Below are 24149 nucleotides of genomic sequence, written 5' to 3' on the forward strand. Positions count from 1 at the left end.
GTTCGCCCGCTCTCTGCCGGATTTTTTCCTCGCTTCTCCATGTCAGACTCCGGGGAAGACGCAGGCTTTTCGCCAGACCCTTCAGCGCTTCCTAGATCTCAGGGCAGTTGTTCCGGTGCCCCCTCCGGAGTGGGGCACGGGCAGATACTCCATTTACTTTGTGGTGCCCAAGAAGGAGGGGACCTTTCGGCCCATCCTCGATTTGAAAGGGGTCAACAGGGCTCTCAAGATTCCCTCTTTCCGTATGGAAACTCTGCGGTCGGTCATTCTGGCGGTTCAGCCGGGGGAGTTTCTCACTTCTCTCGATCTGACGGAGGCCTACTTGCATGTTCCCATTCGGGCCTCTCATCAGCGTTTCCTGCGCTTTGCGATCTTGGGTCGGCACTTTCAGTTCTGTGCGCTTCCCTTTGGGCTGGCCACGGCTCCTCGGACGTTCACCAAGGTGATGGTGGTCGTCGCGGCAGCCTTGCGGTCGGAGGGCATCCTGGTACACCCCTACCTGGACGACTGGTTAATTCGGGCAAAGTCGTTGCAGGAAAGCTCCCGGGTTACTGCTCGGGTGGTGGAGTTTCTCCGGTCGCTGGGCTGGGTGGTCAACCTTTCCAAGAGTCGGTTGGTCCCGGCTCAGCGTCTGGAGTACCTAGGGGTGCTGTTCGACACCTCCTTGGGGAAGGTCTTCCTCCCAGAGGGCCGGGTGAGCAAATTGCAATCTCAGATTCGCCTGCTTTTGGCGTCCCGGTGTCCTCGGGCGCGAGATTTCCTCCAGGTTTTGGGGTCGATGGCGGCGTCCCTGGACGTGGTGAGGTGGGCGCGGGCCCACATGCATCCTCTCCAGTATGCTCTGCTCCGGAGGTGGTCTCCCCAGAGGCACGGGATGGATGTTCCGGTCCCCCTGCGAGGCTTGGCGCGCTGCAGTCTGCGTTGGTGGCTCCAGACCCCTCACCTAGTTCAGGGGGTGGGTCTGGATCTCCCGCAGTGGACGGTGCTCCTGACGGATGCGAGTCTCCTGGGTTGGGGGGCTCAGTGTTTGGGTCACTCAGCTCAGGGCACCTGGTCTGCGGAGGAGGCCGCCTGGTCGATCAACGTGTTGGAGACCAGAGCGGTCCGTCTGGCGCTGTTGGTTTTCCACTCCCTGTTGCTGGGCAAGTCGGTCAGAGTGCTGTCGGACAATGCCACGGCGGTGGCTTAGGTCAATCGTCAGGGGGGCACCAAGAGCACTCAGGTGGCGCAGGAGGCGGCTCTGCTCATGGTTTGGGCGGAATCCCATCTGCTGGACCTCTCGGCCTCTCATATAGCCGGAGTAGAAAATGTTCAGGCAGACTTCCTCAGTCGTCACTTTCTAGATCCAGGAGAGTGGTGTCTCGGCGCCGAGGCGTTTCAGTTGATAGTGCAGGCTTGGGGGCAGCCCCTGATGGACCTGATGGCCACGGGTGGCAACGCCAAAGTGCCCCGCTTCTTCAGTCGTCGCAGGGACGGTCTGGCCGAGGGTCTGGATGCTCTGGTCCAGCAGTGGCCAACGGAGGGGCTGTTGTATGTGTTCCCTCCTTGGCCGCTGGTGGGCAGAGTGCTTCTTCGCATTGTTCACCATCCGGGTTTGGTGGTGCTGGTGGCGCCGGATTGGCCTCGCCGTCCGTGGTATGCGGATCTGGTGAGGCACCTGGTAGCGGATCCTCTGCCTCTCTCGGACGACCTTCTGATGCAGGGTCCCATTCCCATGTTCGACCCGTCTCCCTTCTGTCTTACGGCGTGGCTCTTGAAAGGGGTCGCCTTAGCAAGAAGGGATATTCAGACAAGGTGATCTCTACACTGTTGGGGTCCCGGAGGCTTTCTACCTCTCGGGCTTATGTGCGGGTTTGGCGTCTCTTTGAGGAATGGTGTCGGGCGCGGGGAGTGACCTCTTTTCGCGCTTCTCTGCCTAACATTCTGGAGTTCTTGCAGGATGGCCTGGATAGAGGCCTGGCTTGGTCTTCTCTCCGGGTTCATATTGCGGCCCTGTCGGCCTTTCGAGGGTTGGTGTCAGGTCAGCGTTTATCGGCTCTTCCTGATGTGATTCGGTTTTTGCGGGCGGCCAAGTTGCTTAGGCCTCCCCTACGGCCCTCGGTTCCCTCTTGGGATCTTAATCTGGTTCTCTCTGTTTTGGTGCGTCCGCCTTTCGAGCCCTTGGACGACTGTTCTTTGAAGGACCTTACTTTGAAGGCGGTCTTTTTGGTGGCCATTACTTCTGCTAGGCGTGTTTCTGAGCTGCAGGCTTTCTCTTGTAGGGCTCCCTTCTTGGAGTTTTCTAGGGAGCGAGTCGTCTTGCGGCCTGTTCCTTCCTTTCTGCCGAAGGTTGTTTCTCCTTTTCATGTCAATCAATCGGTGGTTCTCCCGGTCTTGGGTGGTCGGGAGGGCTCTTCTGAGCAACGGCAGCTGCGCAAGTTGGATGTTGGTCGGGTCCTTCGCTCTTATGTGCAGCGGACCCAGGAATTCCGGAAGTCCGATCATCTCTTTGTCCTCCTGGCGGGTCCTCGTCGGGGAGCGGGCGCTTCTAAGGCTACTATTGCGCGCTGGATCAAGGAGACGATTGCTTCCGCTTATCTTCTGAAACAGCAGCCTGTTCCGGAGTTTCTCAAGGCTCATTCCACTCGGGGTCAGGCGGCTTCTTGGGCTGAGTCGTCGCTCGTGCCTCCAGTGGATATTTGTAAGGCTGCGGTTTGGTCCTCCTTGCATTCCTTTGTTCGTCATTATCGGGTTGATGTGCAGGCGCGTCGGGACGCGGTGTTCGGTGAGCGTGTACTGGTATCGGCCCTTCGGGGGTCCCGCCCGTGAGAGGGACTGCTTTGGTACGTCCCATCCGTAAAGTTAACCTCTACTGGTCTGGAGAGTGCTAAAGAAGGAGAAATTAGGTTCTTACCTGCTAATTTACTTTCTTTTAGCTTCTCCAGACCAGTAGAGGTCCCCACCCTGTCTGTTGTTGTTGTTGTTGGGGCTGTTGCGCGGGCAGTTTTTGGTTTTTGCTGCGGGTTCTAGTATTTTTCTAGGGCCGGGGAGAATTGAAGAACAGCGGCTGTGGCTCGGCTGGCTTAGCTGGCGAGCTGTGGGGACATTCTTCCTTCGGGAATTTCTCCTCTGCATTTTCCAACAGCATTTTGGGTATGTTATTTGTTACTCCTTTTGGAGTATTGTTTTTTCTCTCTGTTGTTTTCCAGTTCTTGGTTCTGCTTGGCTATTCGGCAGACTGAGGGAAATAGAGAGGAGGGGCTAGGATATACTGTCCCAAAGTTTTGTTTTCAGTCTCCACCTGCTGGTCATGATTAGATATATACCCATTCGTAAAGTTAACCTCTACTGGTCTGGAGAAGCTAAAAGAAAGTAAATTAGCAGGTAAGAACCTAATTTCTCCTTCTTGCCCAGAAATAGCTAAGAAAAAATTAAATTTAAATTGAATCAGGTTGGGCAGACTGGATGGACCATTCGGGTCTTTATCTGCTGTCATCTACTATGTTACTATGTTAGGGCGAGGATACCTGTGTTCAGTCTGTTCAAATCTGCTTCACTGATGGATCTTCTCATTGAGTCTCTGAAGAAATTAAAGATTGATCCTCCTCAGCCTCTACCCAATGTTCTCTGCTCAGCAAGATCTGCTCTCAGCCTACCATCTTATGACATCCAGATATGAAAATTCTGATTTCTGAACATTGGGAGAACCCTGAGGGCTGCCTTAAGGTAGCTAAAGCCATGTCCAAGTTATATCTTATGGACCAGGAGTTCCAGCAGATGTTTGCTATGCCTAAAGTGAACTCTGGCTCAGGTGACCAAGCACAATCCCTTGCCATTGAGGGAGGCATAGTGCTTAATGAACACAGACTGGACATGTTGCTCAAAAGGCAGTTTGAGGCCTTGTCTCAGGGTTGCTGTAGCTGCCTCCTTTATGGCTCAAGCATGCTATTCTAAATTGCATGACCCAGACAGTGTTCCTTCTGATCCTCCTCCCCAGCTGTTGCTGGTAGGAGTGGACTTTATGGCTGATACTTTGACCTGCTGAGGGTAGTTGGCAAAGTTTCATCTTATTCTGTGTCTGCTCACAGAATCTCCTGGATCAGACAGGCTGGGGATTCCACATCCAAAGCCACGCTTGGCAGGCTTTCTATCAGGGGTAATATGCTTTTTGGCCAGAGGTTGGATGACCTCATGGCTAGCATTCAGGACCACTGTGCAAACTCACTCCCGGACAGCAAGCCTAGGACTTAAAAGGGCAGGTCTGTGGGTCCTTTATCCCAGGTCAAGCAGGCAGCATATCACATGTGGGTGACGTCATCCACAGAGCCCCGATGAGGACAGCCTCGCAAGCATAGTTGCTTGTAAAACTTTAGAAAGTTCTGACTGCGGTATCGCGCATGCATGTGTGCCTTCCCACCCAACATAGGGCGTGACTCCTCAGTTCTCAGTGGAGCCAAGAAGTCCTTTCAACACTCTGCGCTAGACTTAGTTTTACTTCATGCCTTCTCTCGCCACGGCTTATATTTTTTTTTTTTCCAGGGTCACGCTATACATAAGAAGTTGCCTCCGCTGGGGCAGACCAGAGGTCCATCCTGCCCAGTGGTCTGCTATCGCGACGGCCCATCAGGCCTAATTGCCTGAACAGTGTCCCTGACTAATTTTGTAACTGCCTCTAATCCTATCCCTAATACCTACCTCTACTTCTATCTGTACCCCTCAATCCCTTTGTCCTCCAGGTACCTGTCCAGACCCTCTTTGAAGCCCTGTATCGTGCTCCTGCTTATCACATCCTCAGGTAGCGCGTTCCATGTATCCACCACCCTCTGAGTGAAGAAGAATTTCCTGGCGTTTGTTCTAAACCTTTCCCCTTTCAATTTCTCTGAGTGCCCCCTTGTACTTGTGGTTCCCCGTAATTTGAAAAATCTGTCCCTGTCTACTCTTTCTATGCCCTTCATGATCTTGAAGGTTTCTATCATGTCTCCTCTAAGTCTCCGCTTTTCCAGGGAGAAAAGCCCCAGCTTCTTCAGTCTGTCATTATATGAGAGGTCTTCCATACCCATTATTAGCTTAGTTGCTCTTCTCTAGACTCAAGTATCGCCATGTCCTTCTTGAGATATGGCGACCAGTACTGGACACAGTACTCCAGGTGCGGGCGCACCATTACACGATACAGTGGCAGGAGGACTTCCTTCGTCCTGGTTGTGATAACCTTCTTAATGATGCCCAACATTCTGTTTGCCTTCCTTGAGGCTGTGGCGCACTGTGCCGACGTCTTCAATGATGTGCCTACCATCACTCCCAGGTCTCTTTCAAGGTTACTCACCCCTAGCGGTGATCCCCCCATTTTGTAAGTGAACATCGGGTTCTTTTTCCCTACATGCATGACCTTGCATTTCCCTATGTTGAAGCTCATTTGCTACTTTTTGGCCCACTCCTCCAGCGCTGTCAGATCTTTTTGGAGATTTTCGCAGTCCTCCTTGCTTTCAACCCTGCTGTATAATTTGGTGTCATCCGCAAATTTTTATTTTTGTCACGGCGGGGCCTTAAGGGCTTCGATTTCACTGCAGCTATTTTCCAGTCTGTCCTGGCCGGTCACAGGCTTTAAGAAGTGTGGTCTTTGCCAGCGCGCAATATCCCTCACTGACCCACATAAGTGGTGTGTTTAAGACCTGACCATTGTCCGGAGTCATGTGACCACTGCACTACCCTTCAACCTTGAGCCATTAACATAGATTTCAGTTAGAAAACATATTCGGCGGTATGGATAGACCTTTACCTAAGGTCCTCACCCCAACTACAACCCTGGATCCGATCAAGTCTACGACCGGGTTTCCACCTTTGACATTGGCCTTAATCAAACCTTCCTCGTTCGGAAAGTCCTCATACTCAAGCAAGTCTAAGTCCTCACCTGACGAGCTGCTTTCCTCGCTTTCTCCCTCAGATAAGGTAGCTAAGCAAACTCTTCCAGACATGTCACCCTTGGAATCGGTGGTCCTGAAGCTACCCAAGAAGCATGTCGCCAAATCAATTTTTTTTTTGTCAGTTTTGTTTTTTCCCTTCTTCCTTGGAGACTATAGTCTCTGCAAATGTGCCAGATCCTCAGGTCTCTGTCCCACATTTGCAGGCTTTAATCCACACTTATGCATCAGGAGTTTGGTAACATGCTTGCCCAATACACTCCTGCCTCGACTGTTTCCTTCAGTCCAGCCTGAGCACTCAGCAGTCAAACAAGGAGTCGAGTCCTTGGCAGTGCCTCAAGCTCAACCTAATCACTCTAGACAAGGAGTCGTCCTTAAGAGTGCCTCGAACTGAATCTACACACTCTATACAAGAAGCCGAGTCCTTGCAAGTACCTCAAGATACCTCGACACAGGGAGCAGAGTCCCTTTTGGTGTCTTGACATCGTTCTCAGAATTCCAGCCCTCCGTCCTCACATAAGGCGTTGCCCTTTTTGAGACACAGGGCGAGGACTCTTAGACATCTGACTCAATCACAGACCGTGATTTGAGGCAGATGATCCGTTGAGGTACCCATCGAGGCCCAGGACACCTCAAGACAGGCCTCGCTATCCAGGCATCGAGACTCTTCGAGGCCTCCAACTTGGTTGAGAAGACCTGCTGCGCAGAGCCTTACCACTCAAGTTCTTGTCCTGCGAGAGGTTCTCTACATTCTGAGTCATCTATACCTGCATATTCAGATCTCAGGTATCGATACTCCAGAGAAGCTTCACCTTTGTTCTCTGCTATGCGAGGCGCCTCGGTCACCTTCTCCCTCACGAGGCTTCAGATGAGGTATACTTTTTCTAAGTTCCTCTGCCAGATGAGTAAGAATATGAACATCTCACTGGAATCTGACTCCAAGTAGTCCACGGCATATTTGGAAGAAATGGGTATGCCTCATCCTCCTAGGGAGTCTCTCTAAAATTACCCATTAATCAACTTATTTCTCAAACCTTCAAACGAAATCTGGAGACACCATATTCCATTTCTGCTGTGCCAGCGAAGTTGGAATCTCACTACAGAATGGTCCACTGCAAGGGCTTTGAAAAGTCAATTATCACATCAGTCCCTTCTTGAGTGTCTCGGTGACGATGCACCGGCTTGCCTGGCTTTGCACTGTAGACATGGACCCGAATCTTAAAGACCATCTGGCCAATATTCCTTGCCAGGGCACCGAGTTCGATGACTATTGAGGCAGCCACCTAACGTTTGAACATGAGAAATCATTTGCTTCCATCCTCAGGCCTAAGCCTAAACCTGCTGCTTCTAAGGGACCCAGGCCTCTTCCATCCTACCAGAGGTGTTTTCCTCAGCAGGTGGCTCCTTATTCAAGGGCTCCCCCTAAGAAGCAATAGCCACAGCAAAGACAGAAACCTCAGACTCCTGCTGCACCCAAGGCCTCAATCTTTTTGACATCTAATACAGAGCATCATCTCTGTCCTCTCCCCTTCCCACTGGGGGTCGTCTCCATCATTTATACCAAAGATGGGAACTCATTTCATGAGACTTCTGGGTTCTATCAATCATCGGGGAAGGTTGCTCTCTTCATTTTATCCAGATTCCTCCAGATCAGCCTTCAAGAGTATCCTTCCAATCCTTCACAGACCACCCTTTTTCAGGAATCTCAGGCTCTGCTTCATCTCTGTGCCATTGAAAGTTCTTTGTAACAGCAGAGCAGGGGTTTTTACTCCCGTTACTTCCTAGTTCCAAAGAAGATAGGCAATCTACAACCTATTTTGTATCTCGGAGCACTCAACAAATTTATTGTCAGAGAAAAACTTTGGATGCTGTCTCTGGCATCCTTGTATCCCCTTCTAGATTAGAACAATTGGTTATGCTGTCTGGATCTCAGAGGCTTACACTCACATTCCCATTCATCCAGCCTCTCGCAAGTTCCTCAGATTTCATGTGGGAAATCATCACTTTCAGTACAGAGTGCTACCCTTTGGCCATCTACACCCCTCTCAGACTCTACAGTTCATCGGAGCTGTACTGGATACTGTGCAACTCGGAGCATTCCTTCCTCAACATCGGGATGCACTCATTCAACTCTGCCACAACGTGTCTTCCCATCCTTTAACTTCATCATGACACATGATGGTTCTCCTAGGTCACATGGCTTCTACCATTCACGTGACTCATTTTGCCAGACTTCACCTCAGAATTCCTCAGTGGACCCTGGCATCTGTGGGTGCAGGCTTTCAACCCACTTTCTCAGCACATTAGTGACTCCTTTGAGACAGTCTCCACTGATGGATGTTCTCTTCCAATCTCTCCAGAGGTTTACTGTTTCAAACGCCCCCCTTATCAGAAGGTCCTCACCACATATTCCTCGACCTACGCTTGGGGGGCTCATCTCAATGGTCTCCGTACTCAAGGCCATTGGTCCAGCAATAAGTTTCTTGATCATATGTCTCTTTAGTTATAAATTAAAATATTAAGACTTAGCCAAAAGGGGAAGATTTATAAACTAAAGTTTTACCTCATGCAAAATTGTCATTTCTTTAAGACAAACTTTTTTCTGCAACCTTCCAAGTACCTATAAATCCAAAATGTGGCCCTGCAAAGGGTTTGAGTTTGAGACCATTGCTCTATATACTTCGTCATGCCCAAGAAAGTCTTGGGATTAGAGACAATTCTGGACCTCAAATACCTCATTGTGCCTTCCAAAGTGCCTCATTCGTAAGACTCTTTGGAGTTCCTGGCAGTGCTGGACTTGATGGAGGCATCTCTCTCTCCACATCCCAATATACCTGGCTCATATGTACTTCCTTAGTTTTTCTTATGGACTGGAATAGCATTTTCAGTTAAAGGCTCTTCATTTGGTCTAGGTACATTCCCCCATACCTTCATCAAAGTAACATAACATAGTAGATGACGGCAGATAAAGACCCAAACGGTCCATGCAGTCTGCCCAACCCTATCAACTCTTTAAAGTGATGGTTGTAGTAGCAGCTCACCTCCACAAATTGAGTTTGTTTGAGGCAATCATTCAGGTAAAGGTGGACAGAGTACCCTTGTAGGAGGAAGCAAAGAGCAGGTCAGACCATCTTGACAACACTTCAAAGTCTGGGATGGATTGTCGACTTAAGAGCCAGCTGAAGCCTGTTCAGTCCTTGGAGTACCTGAGGGTCCAATTCGACACAGAAAATGGCTGGGTGTTTCTTTCAGAGGCACATACTGACACTTGAGAACCAAATCTCAGCTCTCCAGGCTCAGTCTTGTTGGCTTGGGATTATCTTCAGGTTCTGGGCTCGATGGCAGCCACAATAGAGATGGTTCCTTGCTCAAGGGTGCATATTGTGACAAATCCGGGGCTAGTTCAGAGTTTTTCCTTTGAATAGCCAGGATTTGCACTGTGGCAGGTATGTGGTCCTGTTCCTTTAAGGCAAAGTGCTGTTAGAAGCAAGGGAAGGAAGCTGCCCTGCATTGTGTAATGCCTAAGCCTTTCTCACCATGGCTTAGGGGGCGTGGCCTTGGGCTCCTAAAAGGCCAGATCAGGTTACAAGAAGGGGACAGAGGCAGGACCACATAAGGCAGAGTGACGAGAAGCACGGACGAGGAAGCTGTGAGTAGGGCAGAGAAAGATGGTCTGAGGACAGACAAACTAGAAGCCCCTGCTGAAAAGCAGTGTAAGTTACATTTCAGAGATTACCCCTCTGACTGGGTTATGCAAGAAGAGGAGGAATCTCTTCCCCAGTCTAGGAACAGGTTTTTTTTTTTTTTTCATTGCCTGAGGATATGGAGGTTGAATGCTTACAGGAACTAGCTGAGGCCATGCAGATCAGCTAGATCAATGGGCGAGTGAATATCAAAGGAGAAAAGTGTGGAATTATAGGCTAGAGACAGCTCTTTCTCATCGTTTGTACTAATTAATGTGCTGCATGCAGCTGGGTTGTCTCTGAGGTTGCTACAGCTACTGAGAGCAGAACAAAAACTACTAGCTGTGTGAATCATTCCCTGCTACATGCTGTTAAAACATACCTGTTTCTCTGTCATAAGAGATTCTTTGGACTCAAAAGAACTGTTTAAAACTTATCAGAACACTACTGATGAATGTATTCATGAACAAAGCTGATATAAACTGCCTTATCCAAACCAGGGTTAAACCAGCATAGCCAAGAATACATGGGTTTTTAGTGAAGTATTTATTTTAGACTTTGCTACTTTTTGTGTTCATTTTGAACTGCTCCAGTGCAGTGAACCGGAGTCTGAGTTTGTCAAGGTGCTTTTTCTATGCAAAGACTATTACCAGTTGATAAAAGCTGGATGTCTTTCATGAGCATTATCTGTGCTGTGTGCAAGAAACCTGCCACAGAAGTTGAAGCTTATCTAGCCAGTGGCCTAAAATCTTTTTGTTTTGGAAGCCATTCTGATTTGGTGTCTGAATGAAAATTACTTTACTTACCTGTACCTGCACTGTTAGGCAATTGCCTAGTGTGGATGAAAGTCCTGAAGAGGACCCTCAAGCTACTGGGGGCATGCTGAGGAAGACGATTCACAGCCCAAATGTGCTAACCAAGCCAGTTAGGTGCCTAGGGGTGACAATATGCACTCCTTGCAGCACTCCATTCTCGCTCGCTGCTCTCTGCAGAGGGACCCTCTGCATGTTTAACTGCCCTGAAAAACAGCAGCCCACTGCAGCATGGTTTCAGTCAGTCATTGGCCTTGGGGATACCTCTAAAGATCAACTCCTGGATTATGCTGACAACAGATTCTAGCCTTGTGGGATAGGGATTGTATTGTGAGGAACACCCAGTCCAGGGGCGATGGTCTCCATTGCAGTTCTGCTGGTCCAAAATGCTGGAGCTCTGAGCTATCCGGTTATTACTGATTTTGTTTCAGCCCTAGTTAACAAACAAGGCAGTCGGTGTTTTCTGACAATGCAACAACTACGGCTTATGTCAATGAGCAGGGAGGCACCAGGAGTGTTAAGTTTCAGAATAAGATACAAGCACTCTTTCTGTTGAGCAGAGACTCATCCTCTTGCACTCTGGTGACATGAGCTGCAGAAATGGAATGTGCAGGGAGACTTTCTCGGCAGACACTCTGGACCTGGGAGAGTGGTCCAATCGGGCATTTCAGACCATTGTCGACTGTTGGGGCAGCCCTGCATTCGACCTCATTGCAACGGCAAGAAACAGGAAAGCAGTGTGAATTCTTCAGCCACAGATGAGCGTAGAAGCTCCTGTACCTATGCACTGGTTCAGCTTTGGCCTATGGATGAACTCCTGTACATGTTCCCTCCCTGGCCCATAGTGGCCTGGCATCAGGGACTGGTTATCCTGGTGGCTCCAGACTGTCCCTGGCACCCATGGTACACAGACCTAGTGTGTCTTCAGATCAGTCCCCCTCTTAGGCTTCAGCCATTCCAGGGACTCCTCAAGGTCTGATCATCCTACAAGATCTGGAGTGCTTTGGTCTCGCGGTATTGCGCTTGAACTTTGAACCAGAAAGGCTACTTGGATCTGGTTGTGTGCACTTTTTTTTTTTTTTTTGAGAGCCAAGAAGCCTGCCTTATTCGTGGCGTACACCAAGACGTTTGATACTTCCAACAATGGTGCCATAAGGAGCAGCTAGACTCTGCCACAGCTTAGTTATCAGCTATCCTGTCCTTTCTTCAAGAAGGTCTGGATATAGAGCTGGCGGTTTCTTCCCTGAAGGTTCAAGTAGCCGGAGTTTCCTGTTTCAGGTCACAGACATGGGATACCTTCTGATGGTGCCACAAAGAGCAGCTGGACCATGCCACGGCTTTGGTGTCGGCTATCGTGTCCTTTCTTCAAGAAGGTCTGGATATAGAGCTGAAGGTTGAACAGTTATTTTCTAACTCTGTCCTTAGCTGCTCAGAGCCACATCAAGGTTCAAGTAGCTGGAGTTTCCTGTTTAAGGTCCCAGGATGCTAGATATTCTTTCTTCACACCCAGATGCAGATTCTTTAAGGGTGCTCTGAAGCTGTAGCCTCCAGTTTACCAGCCCTATCCTCCATTTGAGCCCTTGCAAGATGCCTCCCTCATGGACCTAACTAACAAGACTGTTTGTTTCTGGTTGCCATTACTTCTGTGAGGTATGTCTCTGAACTGTAAGCATTGTCCTGCAGGGATCCTTATCTGTATCACAGAGGCTGAGGTCTCCTTGAGGACTGTTCCCTCTTTCTTGCCAAAGGTGGTTTTGGCATTTCACATCAATTAGGAAGTAGACTTCCAGCTTTCCAGCCCTCAAGATCTAAGAAGGATAAAGTCTTGAAGGTGCTGGATGCCCAAAGGGTTATCTTGCATTATCTGGAGGTTATGAATGACTTTCGTCTCTCGCACACCTCTTCGTGTTGTAAGCCAGTTTCCCCTTCTTAGCTAGATTCATCAAGGTTACCATTTCAAGATCAGGTCAGCTATTTCATCCTGCTACATTGTCTGCAGTAGGCAGCCACCCTTTGCTCTTAAGAGTGCATTTGAGAGGGATTGCCTCTTCTGTGCTAAAGCCAGGACAGTTTCACCAGATGAAATTTGCTGGGTGGTGACTTGGTTGTCCCTTAACACTTTCAGCAAATTTTTATAGGGTGAATGCAGCAGCTCAAGAGGATGCCTCCTTTGGAGCCTCATTTGAGGGCAGGCTTATCTCACCCTGAGTTTCAGGGACATGAATACTGTATGCAGTTCTGGTCGCCATATCTCCCCCACCAAAAAAAAAAACAAAAAAAAAAATCAAAATTAGAAAAGATACATAGAAGGGCGACAAATGATAAAAGGTTTGGAATGATTTCCCTAATGAGGAAAGGCTAAAGAGCTTGGAGAGGACAGCTCAGGGGTGATATAGGTCTATAAAATACTGAGTGGAGTGGAAAAGGTAGACGTGAATTGCTTGTTCACATTTTCCAAAAATACGAGGTCTAGGAGGCATGCAATGAAGCAAGTAGACTTAAAACAAACCAGAGTTTCTTCATACAACGTGTAATTTAAAGTATTGAATAGTTTCCTAAAAAGTCCATAGGTCATTATTGAGATGACTTGGGAAATCCACTGCTTTTTCCTAGGATAAACAGCATAAAATTTGTTTTACTACTTGGGATCTGGTTAAGTACTTGGGACATGGGTTGGCCACAGTTGGAAACAGGATATTGGGCTTGATGGACCTTCAGTCTGTCCCAGTGTGGCAATTGTTCTTATGACTGCTTAGGTACATCCCTTGGTCAGCATGCCATCCCTATTGCACTGGAAAAAGATTAGCTTCTTGCCTTGATATATTTTCCAGTAGATAGGAATGGTATGCTGAACCTATCTTACCAACATTAACTGCCTGTCTGCCTGAAGGATGTGTCTGACCTTTCTGCCAGCTATCGTAAATTTGAAGACGTTATATATTGATTGTGTATAGTTACTTACAGGTTTGCCTAGAGTTCCACAGTTTATTATGGCTTTTGATAAAAACTTGTTCCTTTCTTCTCTGGTGTTTGAGTGAGCCGATCAAAGTTTATTGTTGGAGAGGGGATCTCCCCATTCTCCTGTTCTCTCTTGTAGGACTGCTTCTTGCTTTGAAATCAACTGAATGGGGGAAACAGGGAGGAAGAGGTGGTACTGAAAACAGTAATTGGTATCTTCTGCAATGGACTCGCAGGAGCAGATGGAAGACACTTGGCTCAGCATATCATCCCTATCGTAAAGATATCAAGGTAAGAACTTAATCTATCTAATGCACTGCTGTAACATTTCATGTTTTCTGATATTAGTGTTTTCTCAAACCTAGAATATGTTGAATTTTGGAGAAAAGTTATTGCATCTTCACTGCTTGGTTATTGAAATATTGAATTGGAGCAGCTGCACACTGTTGTATTTTAGTTTTCCCTATCTCTACCTGCTGGTAGATGGGCATAACCTACAAGTTCTGGACTGATCTGTTGGAGCCTAAGAAAATTGGGGAATATGTAATGTTTCTGCTATATTGCCCCTCCATCTGATGGACCAAAAAATTTCCCATTCAGCGGCATTACCTGCATATCATTTGTTTTCTCTTGCACAGAAATGTCCCCAAGGCTACCTACATCGTTCATCAGCACTGTATTAAATCGGAGAAAGTGAGATTAAACCGGAGAAAGTGAGATTAGGACAGCATAGCTCAGGGTACTCGCTGACAGCGGGCAGGGAAAGTGAAGAACATGAGAATAATGGAGAGGGTGGTCAGCTCTGTGTGCAGCTTAATGGTTTACTGGACCTTCCTTTATTTGCTGGCATCTTCAAAGGGTCTACGGTCTGCATAGAGGCATTTTGGACTTTGGGCCCTTGCTGATGAAAGAAAGAAACGGGTATAAACTTGCTTCAGGATGTAGGGGCTGGTAAATGAACATAAAGATTTAAGTTCTGTTAGTAGATACTGGCCAGTGTGCCATAGTCTGTTCACTCTTGGTCTAATTTAGATAATATGTAAGGAACACATTGTATCTTGTAATCATTTAATATACTTTATTTTGCAGTTACTATTCAAGCCAGAAAAAAACATTTGAAATTAACCCTAGACATCCACTGATCAAGAATATGCTCAAACGAGTTATGGTAAGCAAAAGGTCTTGAAGGTATTGCTGTTTGGCTATTTGTCCTTGTTTAAAGGACAATTCTTTTTGCCAAAAATGGTTAGCTGAACAGGGTCCTTGCTTAGTACATTTAATTTCTTTTTTCTGTTAAATTTTTTATTCGTTTTTATAACTTACATCAAGTGTAACAGGAAATACGTAAATTTTAAAACATCACTTGATTTGCTATATCTTGAAATCATGAAATTTAACCACCCTTTCCATCCCTAATATATCAAAAATATTCATTTTTATACATTATGATTTAATAAAATATCAAAATACCACCCCACCCACCCATTCCCATCCCTTCATTTCAATTTCTAATATTGGGGTTATTTCTCCCTACTAAACTAGGAAAATGAAGATGACAAAACTGTGCAGGACCTGGCAGTAGTTCTGTTTGAAACTGCTACCTTAAGATCAGGGTATCAACTGCAAGACACCAAGGAATATGGCAACCGAATTGAAAGAATGCTCCGTCTAAGTTTAAATATAGATCTTGAAGCAAAGGTAAATTCTGTAGGATTCATTGGTAGTTGGTACCTCTCTCCCTCTGTCCCCTCTCCTGAGGAAAGGAGAAGAAGAATAGGCCTCCCTTTCCCTCCCCATTTCTTTTTTTGCTTTTAGGTATTGCTTTTCTCATTTTCTTAGTTACATTTGACCTTTTTACGCTATGCTATGTATCAAATATTTATAAGAGGTGGGGGGGGGGGGTTTGTTTAGTATGCCGTTACAAAATATAAAATGTGGCCCCCCCCAATTTTTTTGTGTGGCAGGTTTATTTTCCTGCATGATCAAAGTTCTCAGCAGGTTACATTATAAAAGAAAAATGTAGTTAACACTAAACAAAACAAATGTTAAAATTCCACATATGCTGCATTTTACATAGCTTTCACTGAATGGACACAAGGGATACATTAGAGGGCAGACCTCTGTATATTTAATCCATATAGTGCTGACTAAAATACTACTGCAGTACCCATCTATCCCAAGCCCTTAATCTGTTAATGATGGCCTCCCTCGTAAGAACATAAGAATTGCCGCCGCTGGGTCAGACCAGTGGTTCATCGTGCCCAGCAGTCTGCTCACGCAGCGGCCCTCTGATCAGTGCCCTGAGACTAGCCCTACCTGAGCACGTTCCAGTTCATCAAGAACTTGTCTAACTGTCTTGAATCCCTGGAGGGTGTTTCTCCATTAAGCCATGCCATCCTCAACTTTGCTTCTTACAAAACCAGCATATAACCCAACTATTCCTTTTGTCTTATTGTCATAATCCCTACAGTCACTAAATATGAGGCTGCTGAAAAATATATACAAGAAAATAAATCTGGCATCCCCATTGCTCATTGTTTGCGACATTCCCTTTCAAGAGTCAAGCCATAAGACAAAAGGAACCCTGTTCGAGCATGTGAATAGGACCCCCCAGTAAGAAGGTCAGGCAATAGGGGCAGAGATAAGAGAGGGTCTGCCACTAGAAGACAAACCAGATATGCGTACCGCAGGTGCCAGGGCCAGTCCAGGGCTACCAGGATCATGCAGCCTGTGTGCCGGGCAATCTGAGGAATTCTGCCCAAGAATGGCCACAGAGGAAAGACATGCAGCAGGCTGTCCATTGGCCAAACCTGCACCAGAGCATCCAGCCCCTTGGCCTGATAATCCCTGTGCTGACTGAAGAACTGCAGGCTTTTTCTTGTAAGCCTCCATTCCTGGAATTCTCCAAAGTGCAGGTTGTGTTGGGTTCCTTCTTTTCTGCCCAAGGTGGTTTTGCCTTTTCATGTTAACCCGGTCATGGGTAGCCGGGAGGGCTCTTTGGAGCAGAGACATTTGCACAAATTGGATGTTCACAGGTCCTCGCAAGAGGGACTATGCTTCCCAAGGCTATTGGTTTGGTATACCTTCAGAAGAAACCGGTCCTTGGTTTTCTCAAAGTTCATTGCACTCAGAGGCAGGCAGCCTCTTGGGCTGAGAGTTCTTGTGCCTTCAGTGGATATCTGTAAAGCTACGGCTTGGTCTTCTATCCATTCATTTGTTCACCACTAACATGTGGATGTTCAGGTGCGTTGGAATGTGGTGTTCAGTGAGCGTGTTCTTGTGGCCCTTTGGGGGGTCCCTTGTGGCCCTTCAGGGGTCCCCAACCATGATAGGTACCGCTTTGGTATGTCCCATCCATTCTGTGCCAGTCTGGAGGGACGCTAAAGGAGAAATTAGGTTCTTGGTCCCTCTAGACTGGCACAGACTCTACCCTGTCTTGTATTTGGTATGTTTTTCTGCAGTATTTTTTCTGTTTTGGGGAAGTATAGTAAGAGCAGCGGCTTTTGGTTTGTCTAGTTTAGCTGACAAACTGGGGGGACCTTTTTGAAAGTTTGTTCTAATCGGTATCCAACAGTATTTGTATGTCCTACTGGCAGAGGAGCATAAACAATCCATGAACCGCTTTGAACTTCTGGTATAGTGGTATACAAGAAATTATTTTTTGTGCCAATCTAGAGGGACTAAAAAAAAATAGCAGGTAACCTAATTTCTCCTTAGTGTACATGGACAGCTTTTTCATTTTGGGACTCAGTTAAGAAAGATGTCAGCAGAGTTTATACTAATGAGAATGAGACAGCCTTGTTGATACTGTGTGTATGGAGTGGGAGCTGTCATGATTTTTTTGAGGCTTTTCTTTCCTTGGTTTAAAATATTACTGAGTTTCTAATGAGCTGCCTTCCATTTGACACTTAGAGCAATAGCTATATCTTGTCAATTTTTAAAAAAAATTTATTGCTATCCCTGTGTGGTTTATGTATAAAACTAAGCCATTTATATGCTCCCTTGAAAAAGTAAAGCTTTTGCACTATAAAGATTACAATCCTGGTTACCCTGGTGCTTTCTCATCCTTGTGCTGTCATACCATCCATGTTCAGTGTTGAAACCAACACTACCTTGAACGCACAATAGTAAACTCTGCTGTTTCCAGTTGTAACCTTCTGTTTCATAAAACATCTTGCTAGTAATGATGCTTTGTTTATCTAATCAATTTTGTACTGTTTGGTCCTCCATATGTGGTAGAGACATCTCAGTAGATGGCCCTTGGAGAGAACTTTGGCCTTAAAATATATATAAATGACATTTCTCATTTAGTATTTGATACCTGTTGTGTATAATTAATATATTTTCATAAGGTGGAAGATGAGCCAGAGGAAGAACCTGAAGAGCAAGCTGATGAAATGGAGCAGGATGATGAGGTGGAAGCAGAAGCTAGCGATGAAGCTGAAAAAACAGAAACTCAGGTCTGTTAGAAATCCTTTCATATTCAGATTGTTTTGTAGTTGATAAATGCTTAAGATGACATTTTGACTGAACTGCTAGTATTTGTCAAAATTAAGGACATGACCCCAACATCAAGTTCTTGCTCTGTAGATTCTGGGGAGACTTTCATGCTACCTGGAGCTAGTGAGTCCTTAAGCTTATGCAGGAGGCTCAGATTGTAACACTACCTAGCAAGAGAATGGTCCCACCAAATGTCCAAATGAGTGGAAGGGAACAATAGTTTACTTTTTAAAAATAAATTAAAAATAGGGAAAGAAAAAAGGAATAAAAGCAGGAGTATCAACTATTTGCCAGGGGTAATAACTGAGGCAGAAACTGGTAGACATAGAAACATGATGGCAGATAAAGGTCAAATGGCCCAACTAGTCTGCCCATTCACAGTAACCATTAACTTTCTCTGAGATTCCATGTGCCTATCCCAGGCCCTCTTGAATTCAGACAGTTTCCGTTTCCACCACTTCTGCTGTTCCACACATCTACCACCCTATCCTTAGATTACTCCACTCCTGAACAGGGCAGGATTAATTCTTCAAGGGCCCCTAGGCACATAAGTACAATGGCCTCCTGGCCATGCCCCGCCTACACCCCCCCCCCCCCCCATTTATTTACCTGTTTTTTGTGTGTGTGTACGAATCGGCGGTGGGTAGGCAGGCTTCAGGGAGGGAAAGAGGAAGGCAGGCTTTGGCAGGCAGTCATGGAGGGAGGACAACTGCTGGAAGGCAGTGAGGGGAGATGGCACAGACTGGTGACATAGGGAGGAAGGATTCCTTACCTTCCTGGAGTTGTGGCAGGTAGCAGCAGGCGGATGTGGAGCAGCGGCCACGGGCGGGCAGGAACCAATGGAATCATCCGAGAGTGACATACCTGACAAGCCCTCTTGAGGCAACCAATGGGGCTGGTATTGACCTCCCCACACCCAGCTTGCAACAGACTCTGCACTACAGCGGGCATGCACGCAAACTTTTTTTTCTAGGGCTTAGCTTTGGACAGTGTGAAAACGCCTTGTGCAGGTTGCCGCTGGTTACTCTAGTTTTCGTGGGGGGGGGGGGGGGGGGAGGGCGCTTTGCCGATTTGTTTTTGTTTTTTTTTTTTCCTGGGGAGGGCTATCGCCATTTGAAACCCAAAAAATTAAGAGTTGTCTTATGTGGGCCTCCCTGACAAGTTCAGGCCCTAGGCTCGTGCCTACTGGCCCTATTGGTTAATCTGGCCCTGCTCCTAAGCCTATCATCTCTTAACTTCATTCTATGCCCTCTCATTGCAGAGTTTCCTTTCAAATGAGACTTGACTTGTGCACATTTACATTATATAGGTATTTAAACATCTATCATATCTCCCCTCTTCCACCTTTCCTCCAAAGTATACAGATTGAGATCTTTGTCTGGCCCCATACGCCTTATGACAGACCACACATCATTTTAGTAGCCTTCCTCAACAGACTCCATCTTTTTTATATCTTTTTGAACGTGCGGTCTCCAGAATTGTGCACAATATTCTAAATGAGGTCTCCAACAGAATCTTATACAGAGGCATCAATACCTCCTTTTTCCTACTGGCCAACCTCTCCCTATGCAGCAGCTTTTGCAGTCACCTTTTCAACCTGTTTGGCCACATTAACATCACCACATAAGATCATATACAATCACACCCAAGTCCTGCTCTTTTGTCATGCACATAAGCTCTTCACCCCCTAAACTGTACTGTTCCCTTGGGTTTTTGCAGCCCAAATGCATGACATTGCATTTCTTAGCATTAAATTTTAGCTGCCAAATTTCAAACCAATTCCAGACCATTCTTCAAGCTTCGCTAGGTTCATGTTCACACCATCCGGCATGTCTACTCTATTGCAGATTTTGGTATCATCCGCAAAGAGGCAAATCTTATCAGACAACCCTTCAGCAATATCATTTATAAAAATGTTAAAAAGAACAGGCCTAAGAATAGAACCTTGAGGCACACCACTGATAACATCCCTTTCCTCAGAGTGATCTCCATTGAGCACTACCCTCTGTTGCCATCCACTCAACCAGTTCCTTACCCAGCCCGTCACTTTGGGACCCATCCTGAGGGCACTCAGTTTTTTTAGTAGACATTTGTGTGGAATACTGTCAAAGGCTTTACTAAAATCTAAATACACCACATTAGCACACATCCTCTATCCAATTCTCTGGTCACCCAGTCAAAGAAATTGATCAGATTTGTCTGACAAGACCTACCTCTAGTGAACCCATGTTGCCTCCAGTCCTGTAATCCACAGGATTACAGAGACTTGACCATTCTTTGTTTTAAAAGCATATCCATTAATTTACTTACCAGAGAAGTCAGACTTACCGGCCTGTAATTCCCTACTTCCTTCCTTCCAGTCGTCCAGTACCACTTCTGACTCTAGAGACTCATGAGGAAGTTCTGGTAGCTTCTCTGACCTTTACAAAGTTTCTTCAACACCCTTGGATGTACACTATCAGGCCCTATTGCTTTGTATACCTTATTTTAGCTAACTCCTCACGAACACAACCCTCTGAAAATCGATCAGGGTCAATTACTCCTCCATCCCTATTTACGTTTGTCTTCTGCAATCCTGTTTCCAGCGCTTCAGCTGTGAACACGGAACAGAAATATTTGTTAAGCAATTCGGCCTTTTTTTATCAGCTTCTACATATTCCTCCTCTTCACATTTGTCTCACAATGCCACTATTGCACTTCTTCCTATCACTATCTAAAAAATGTCTTGGCTCCTCATTTTACCGTGTGAGCTATTTTTCTTCCATTTGCATCTTTGCTTTCCTGACTACACAACCAGCTTCAACTTTCCAGATATTTTTGACTGTCTTCCTCTTTCTGCAATCTTTTGTACTTTATGAAAGCTAACCTCTTGTTTATCTTCTCAGCTACTACTTTTGAGAACCAAAGCGGCCTTCTTTTCGTCTTTTACTTAACTTGCCTCACAAAAAGGTTTGTCGCCATTACAATTGCTCATTTCAATTTTGCCCACCGCATTTCCGCTCCTTCTAGACGTTCCCATCCAGAAAATAATTCCTTGACGTAAACCCCCATCTGAAAGTTAGGTTTTTAAAGTCTAGAACCTTTGCTTTTGAATTAACCCTTTCTGTACCCATCTTAATATTAAATCGTACCATGCACTGATCGCTGGATGCCAGACCTTTCTGCTTTCTTGCACTCTAGATCAGTGGTTCCCAACCCTGTCCTGGAGGACCACCAGGCCAATCGGGTTTTCAGGCGAGCCTTAATGAATATGCATATATGAGATTTTCATGTAATGGAAGTAACAGGCATGCAAATCTCCATGCATATTCATTAGGGCTATCCCGAAAACCCGATTGGCCTGATGGTCCTCCAGGACAGGGTTGGGAACCACTGCTCTAGATGATACTTTAGTCCTCCTTGGGATGATGTTGCAAGTGTAGCTGACTTATCCTTGTCCATGGAGAAAAATAACAGTTACTGCCTTCTAAATTTTGTGCAAATGCATGTCATCTTTGGAATCTGCATTTAAATGCTTTCACTGGGTTTCATGAGAAATGAATCAAAAGTCCTACTTTGGATAGTATGCCCAGCTTTTGATTGAGATCAGTACAATTTTAATACACTTCCATTGTTAGAATTGTATTTAATTAGTATTTGATATCTACTTTATCTGATAAACCATTCAAAACTATTTACATTATAAAATAGGAAGAAAGGAATGCCAGCTAAAACAGGAAAAGGTACGACACAAAGGAACAGGGACTCCTAAAAGCAGAGGCTTGGTATATCAGACACCTGCAACACAATCACACAAAATATTGATAAGAACTAGGGAAGATGGATGAGCTTGCTGTTCATTACAAATCTTCTCAAACCTCTGAACCAATGGCCAATCTCATTTCTTGTTCCACATTTATTTTCGCTCAGTATTTGCTTATCACAGTAAACGCCGAAAACCCAACCTCCCCATAAACAGGATGTTGCAAACTGAATTAAGATTCTGTGTTCTACTGCTTTAACAGCAGATACTCATCTTACTGAACACCAAAATGCAGTAATTCATGCTGCTAAATCGTGTCTTGAGCGCATTGTTGCAAGACAGCTCAATGAGGTTTTCTTCAGTAGTCAGCTGGATGTTTGGCTCTAAAGGTATCCTGAATCCAGGCAAATTTCATGGGATCTTGGAAATATTTTTCAAACCCTTTGATATGTGATCTTCAAAAACTGATTTTATGTTGTTGGACAAAACAACTTCATTGGAGATCATGAACTGCTGCAAAAGGGGAAACGAATCTGCCACTGTCTTCATGCATCTTTCGCCACCATAATTGTATTTTTTTTTTTTTTTGAAAGTTGAAATCTCAATCAATTTCAAAATGTGCATGTTGACTCCTTGCAAGGAGAGATTTAGTGTATTTAACTTTCCAAAATTTCACAAGTATACCAGTTTCATCAAAAACTTTCTCTACATTTTTCTTGAAGAAAAACACAAGTATGCCAAAAACTTTGTAGTTCTTGTTTTAATTGAAATATACGGGCCAACATATTGCATCAAGAAAGCCAGCATGAGTGGCAGTAGTATATAACAGACAAACATGCATTCAGCTCCCATATCTTCACACACTTTTTTTTTTTTTTTTTATTTATAAATCTTGCTTCTACTGGGCGAGTTTTTATAAAGTTTTATCACATCCAGCGAGTTTTTATAAAGTTTTATCACATCCACCATTTGTTCTAGGACAAATTCAATGTAGGACTCAAATGCTTTGATGCAAGTACTTCCATATGTATTATGCAATGGGTCCACATTACAGCTGGAGCTTTCTTTCATATAAGTGCTTGTAATCCTCCATAACGGCCTGACATTGAACGACCACCATCCATACAGACCCCAATATACTTCGTCAACTCTTAAAATATTTTAGTCATAAATATACAGTGATACCTTGGAATGGGAACTTAATCTGTTCCAGAAACCCATTCGAGTTCCAAGACAATTTTTCTCCTTTAAAATAATAGAAACTGGATTAATCTGTTCCTTGGTCCCACGAACTCGGATTTTCAAGTGATTTTAACAGTAAATAAACCGGATTATAAGGTAAAATATAAAGTAATAAAAAATATAAAATCCTGTATTTACCTTAAAACAGAATGATGTGGAAGCTGGAGGAGGGAGATTATTGCTTGGAAGGCAAGTCACCTTCCATATTAACATTAGGTAACTTTTCTGGTGTCTCTTCCTTTTTATGGGATCACTGGTCATAGTGTCTTTTTGAGAACCAATGTTCCAAAGTGGTCTGGCAATCTTTTTGAATTTTTCTAAAATGTTCAATGATATCATTGAACAAGTTAACACACCTGTTAAAGGATTTATCAGGATGCCACTTAACTACTTGGATTTTTGATCACATGCTGAGAATATCCTTGATTTCAGCAGTAGGAATGGTACCAGTGTCTCCTTCCTCCCCTGAAGAAATTTCTTCTGTGACCTTTTCTGCTACTGCTGGTTGAGGTGCTGAAGCTCTTCTGTTGTCAGCTCAGTCTTGTGATCATCCACTAACTCTGACATCATCTTCGCTGACTTCCAAACCCATGGACTTGCCCAGAGATACGATGTCAGGTGGTTCCTCAAAGCTGAAGTTCCTTTCAGCAACACATTCAGGCCAGAGATTTTTCCAGGCAGAGATCATCGTCCTCTGACACTTCCCTCCATGCTTTCTCAATGATTCTTAAGCAATGGAGGATATTGTAGTGATCCTTCTAGAACTCTGAGGGTCAGTTTTTCATTTGTAACTTCAAAATGTCTCTGGAACATAGCCTTGGTGTACAATTTTTTTGAAGTTTGAGATCACCTGCTGGTCCATGGGCTGGATAAGAGGAGTGGTATTGGGGGGGGCAAAAATTTATCTTAATGAAGCTATATTCACCCAACATAAGGACCCAGGACAAGGAGAGCCTTTATCGGGAGATTTTTCTCCTGCAGATAAACCTTTACATGAGCAGCAAATGAACTGCCTGGTAACCCATGCTTTCACATTCGATCTCCACATAACATTTGTTATTAATGATGTTCTTGGACCCATGGATTTTCTGAATGCTACACGAGGAGATGTTTGATATTGTAGTCCCCAGTAGCATTACCACACAGCAAGAATAAGGTAGTCTTTCATTGGCTTATGGCCTGGTTCAGACTTTTCTTCCTTTGAGATGTATGTTTGCCTGGGCATCTTTTTCCAAAAGAGGCCCGTTTCGTCAATTGAACACTTGGTTTGAAACATAGCCTTCACTGATCACAAACGCCTCAAACTCCTTTACAA

At 45.4% G+C, this 24149-nt stretch overlaps 1 protein-coding gene across 1 annotated transcript in view; it reads left to right on the forward strand.

Annotated features, from left to right (window-relative positions):
- The window catches only part of HSP90B1 (heat shock protein 90 beta family member 1), a 123071-nt gene that overhangs the window by 93208 nt on the left and 5714 nt on the right, over positions 1 to 24149 (forward strand). Inside the window, exons 15-17 of the mRNA XM_033951745.1 lie at positions 14440 to 14518; positions 14893 to 15048; positions 17703 to 17810. Coding sequence (XP_033807636.1) covers positions 14440 to 14518; positions 14893 to 15048; positions 17703 to 17810 — 343 coding nt within the window. The remainder of the gene's footprint in view (positions 1 to 14439; positions 14519 to 14892; positions 15049 to 17702; positions 17811 to 24149) is intronic.

The sequence above is a fragment of the Geotrypetes seraphini genome, chromosome 7, assembly GCF_902459505.1.
Source record: "Geotrypetes seraphini chromosome 7, aGeoSer1.1, whole genome shotgun sequence".
NCBI lineage: Eukaryota > Metazoa > Chordata > Amphibia > Gymnophiona > Dermophiidae > Geotrypetes > Geotrypetes seraphini.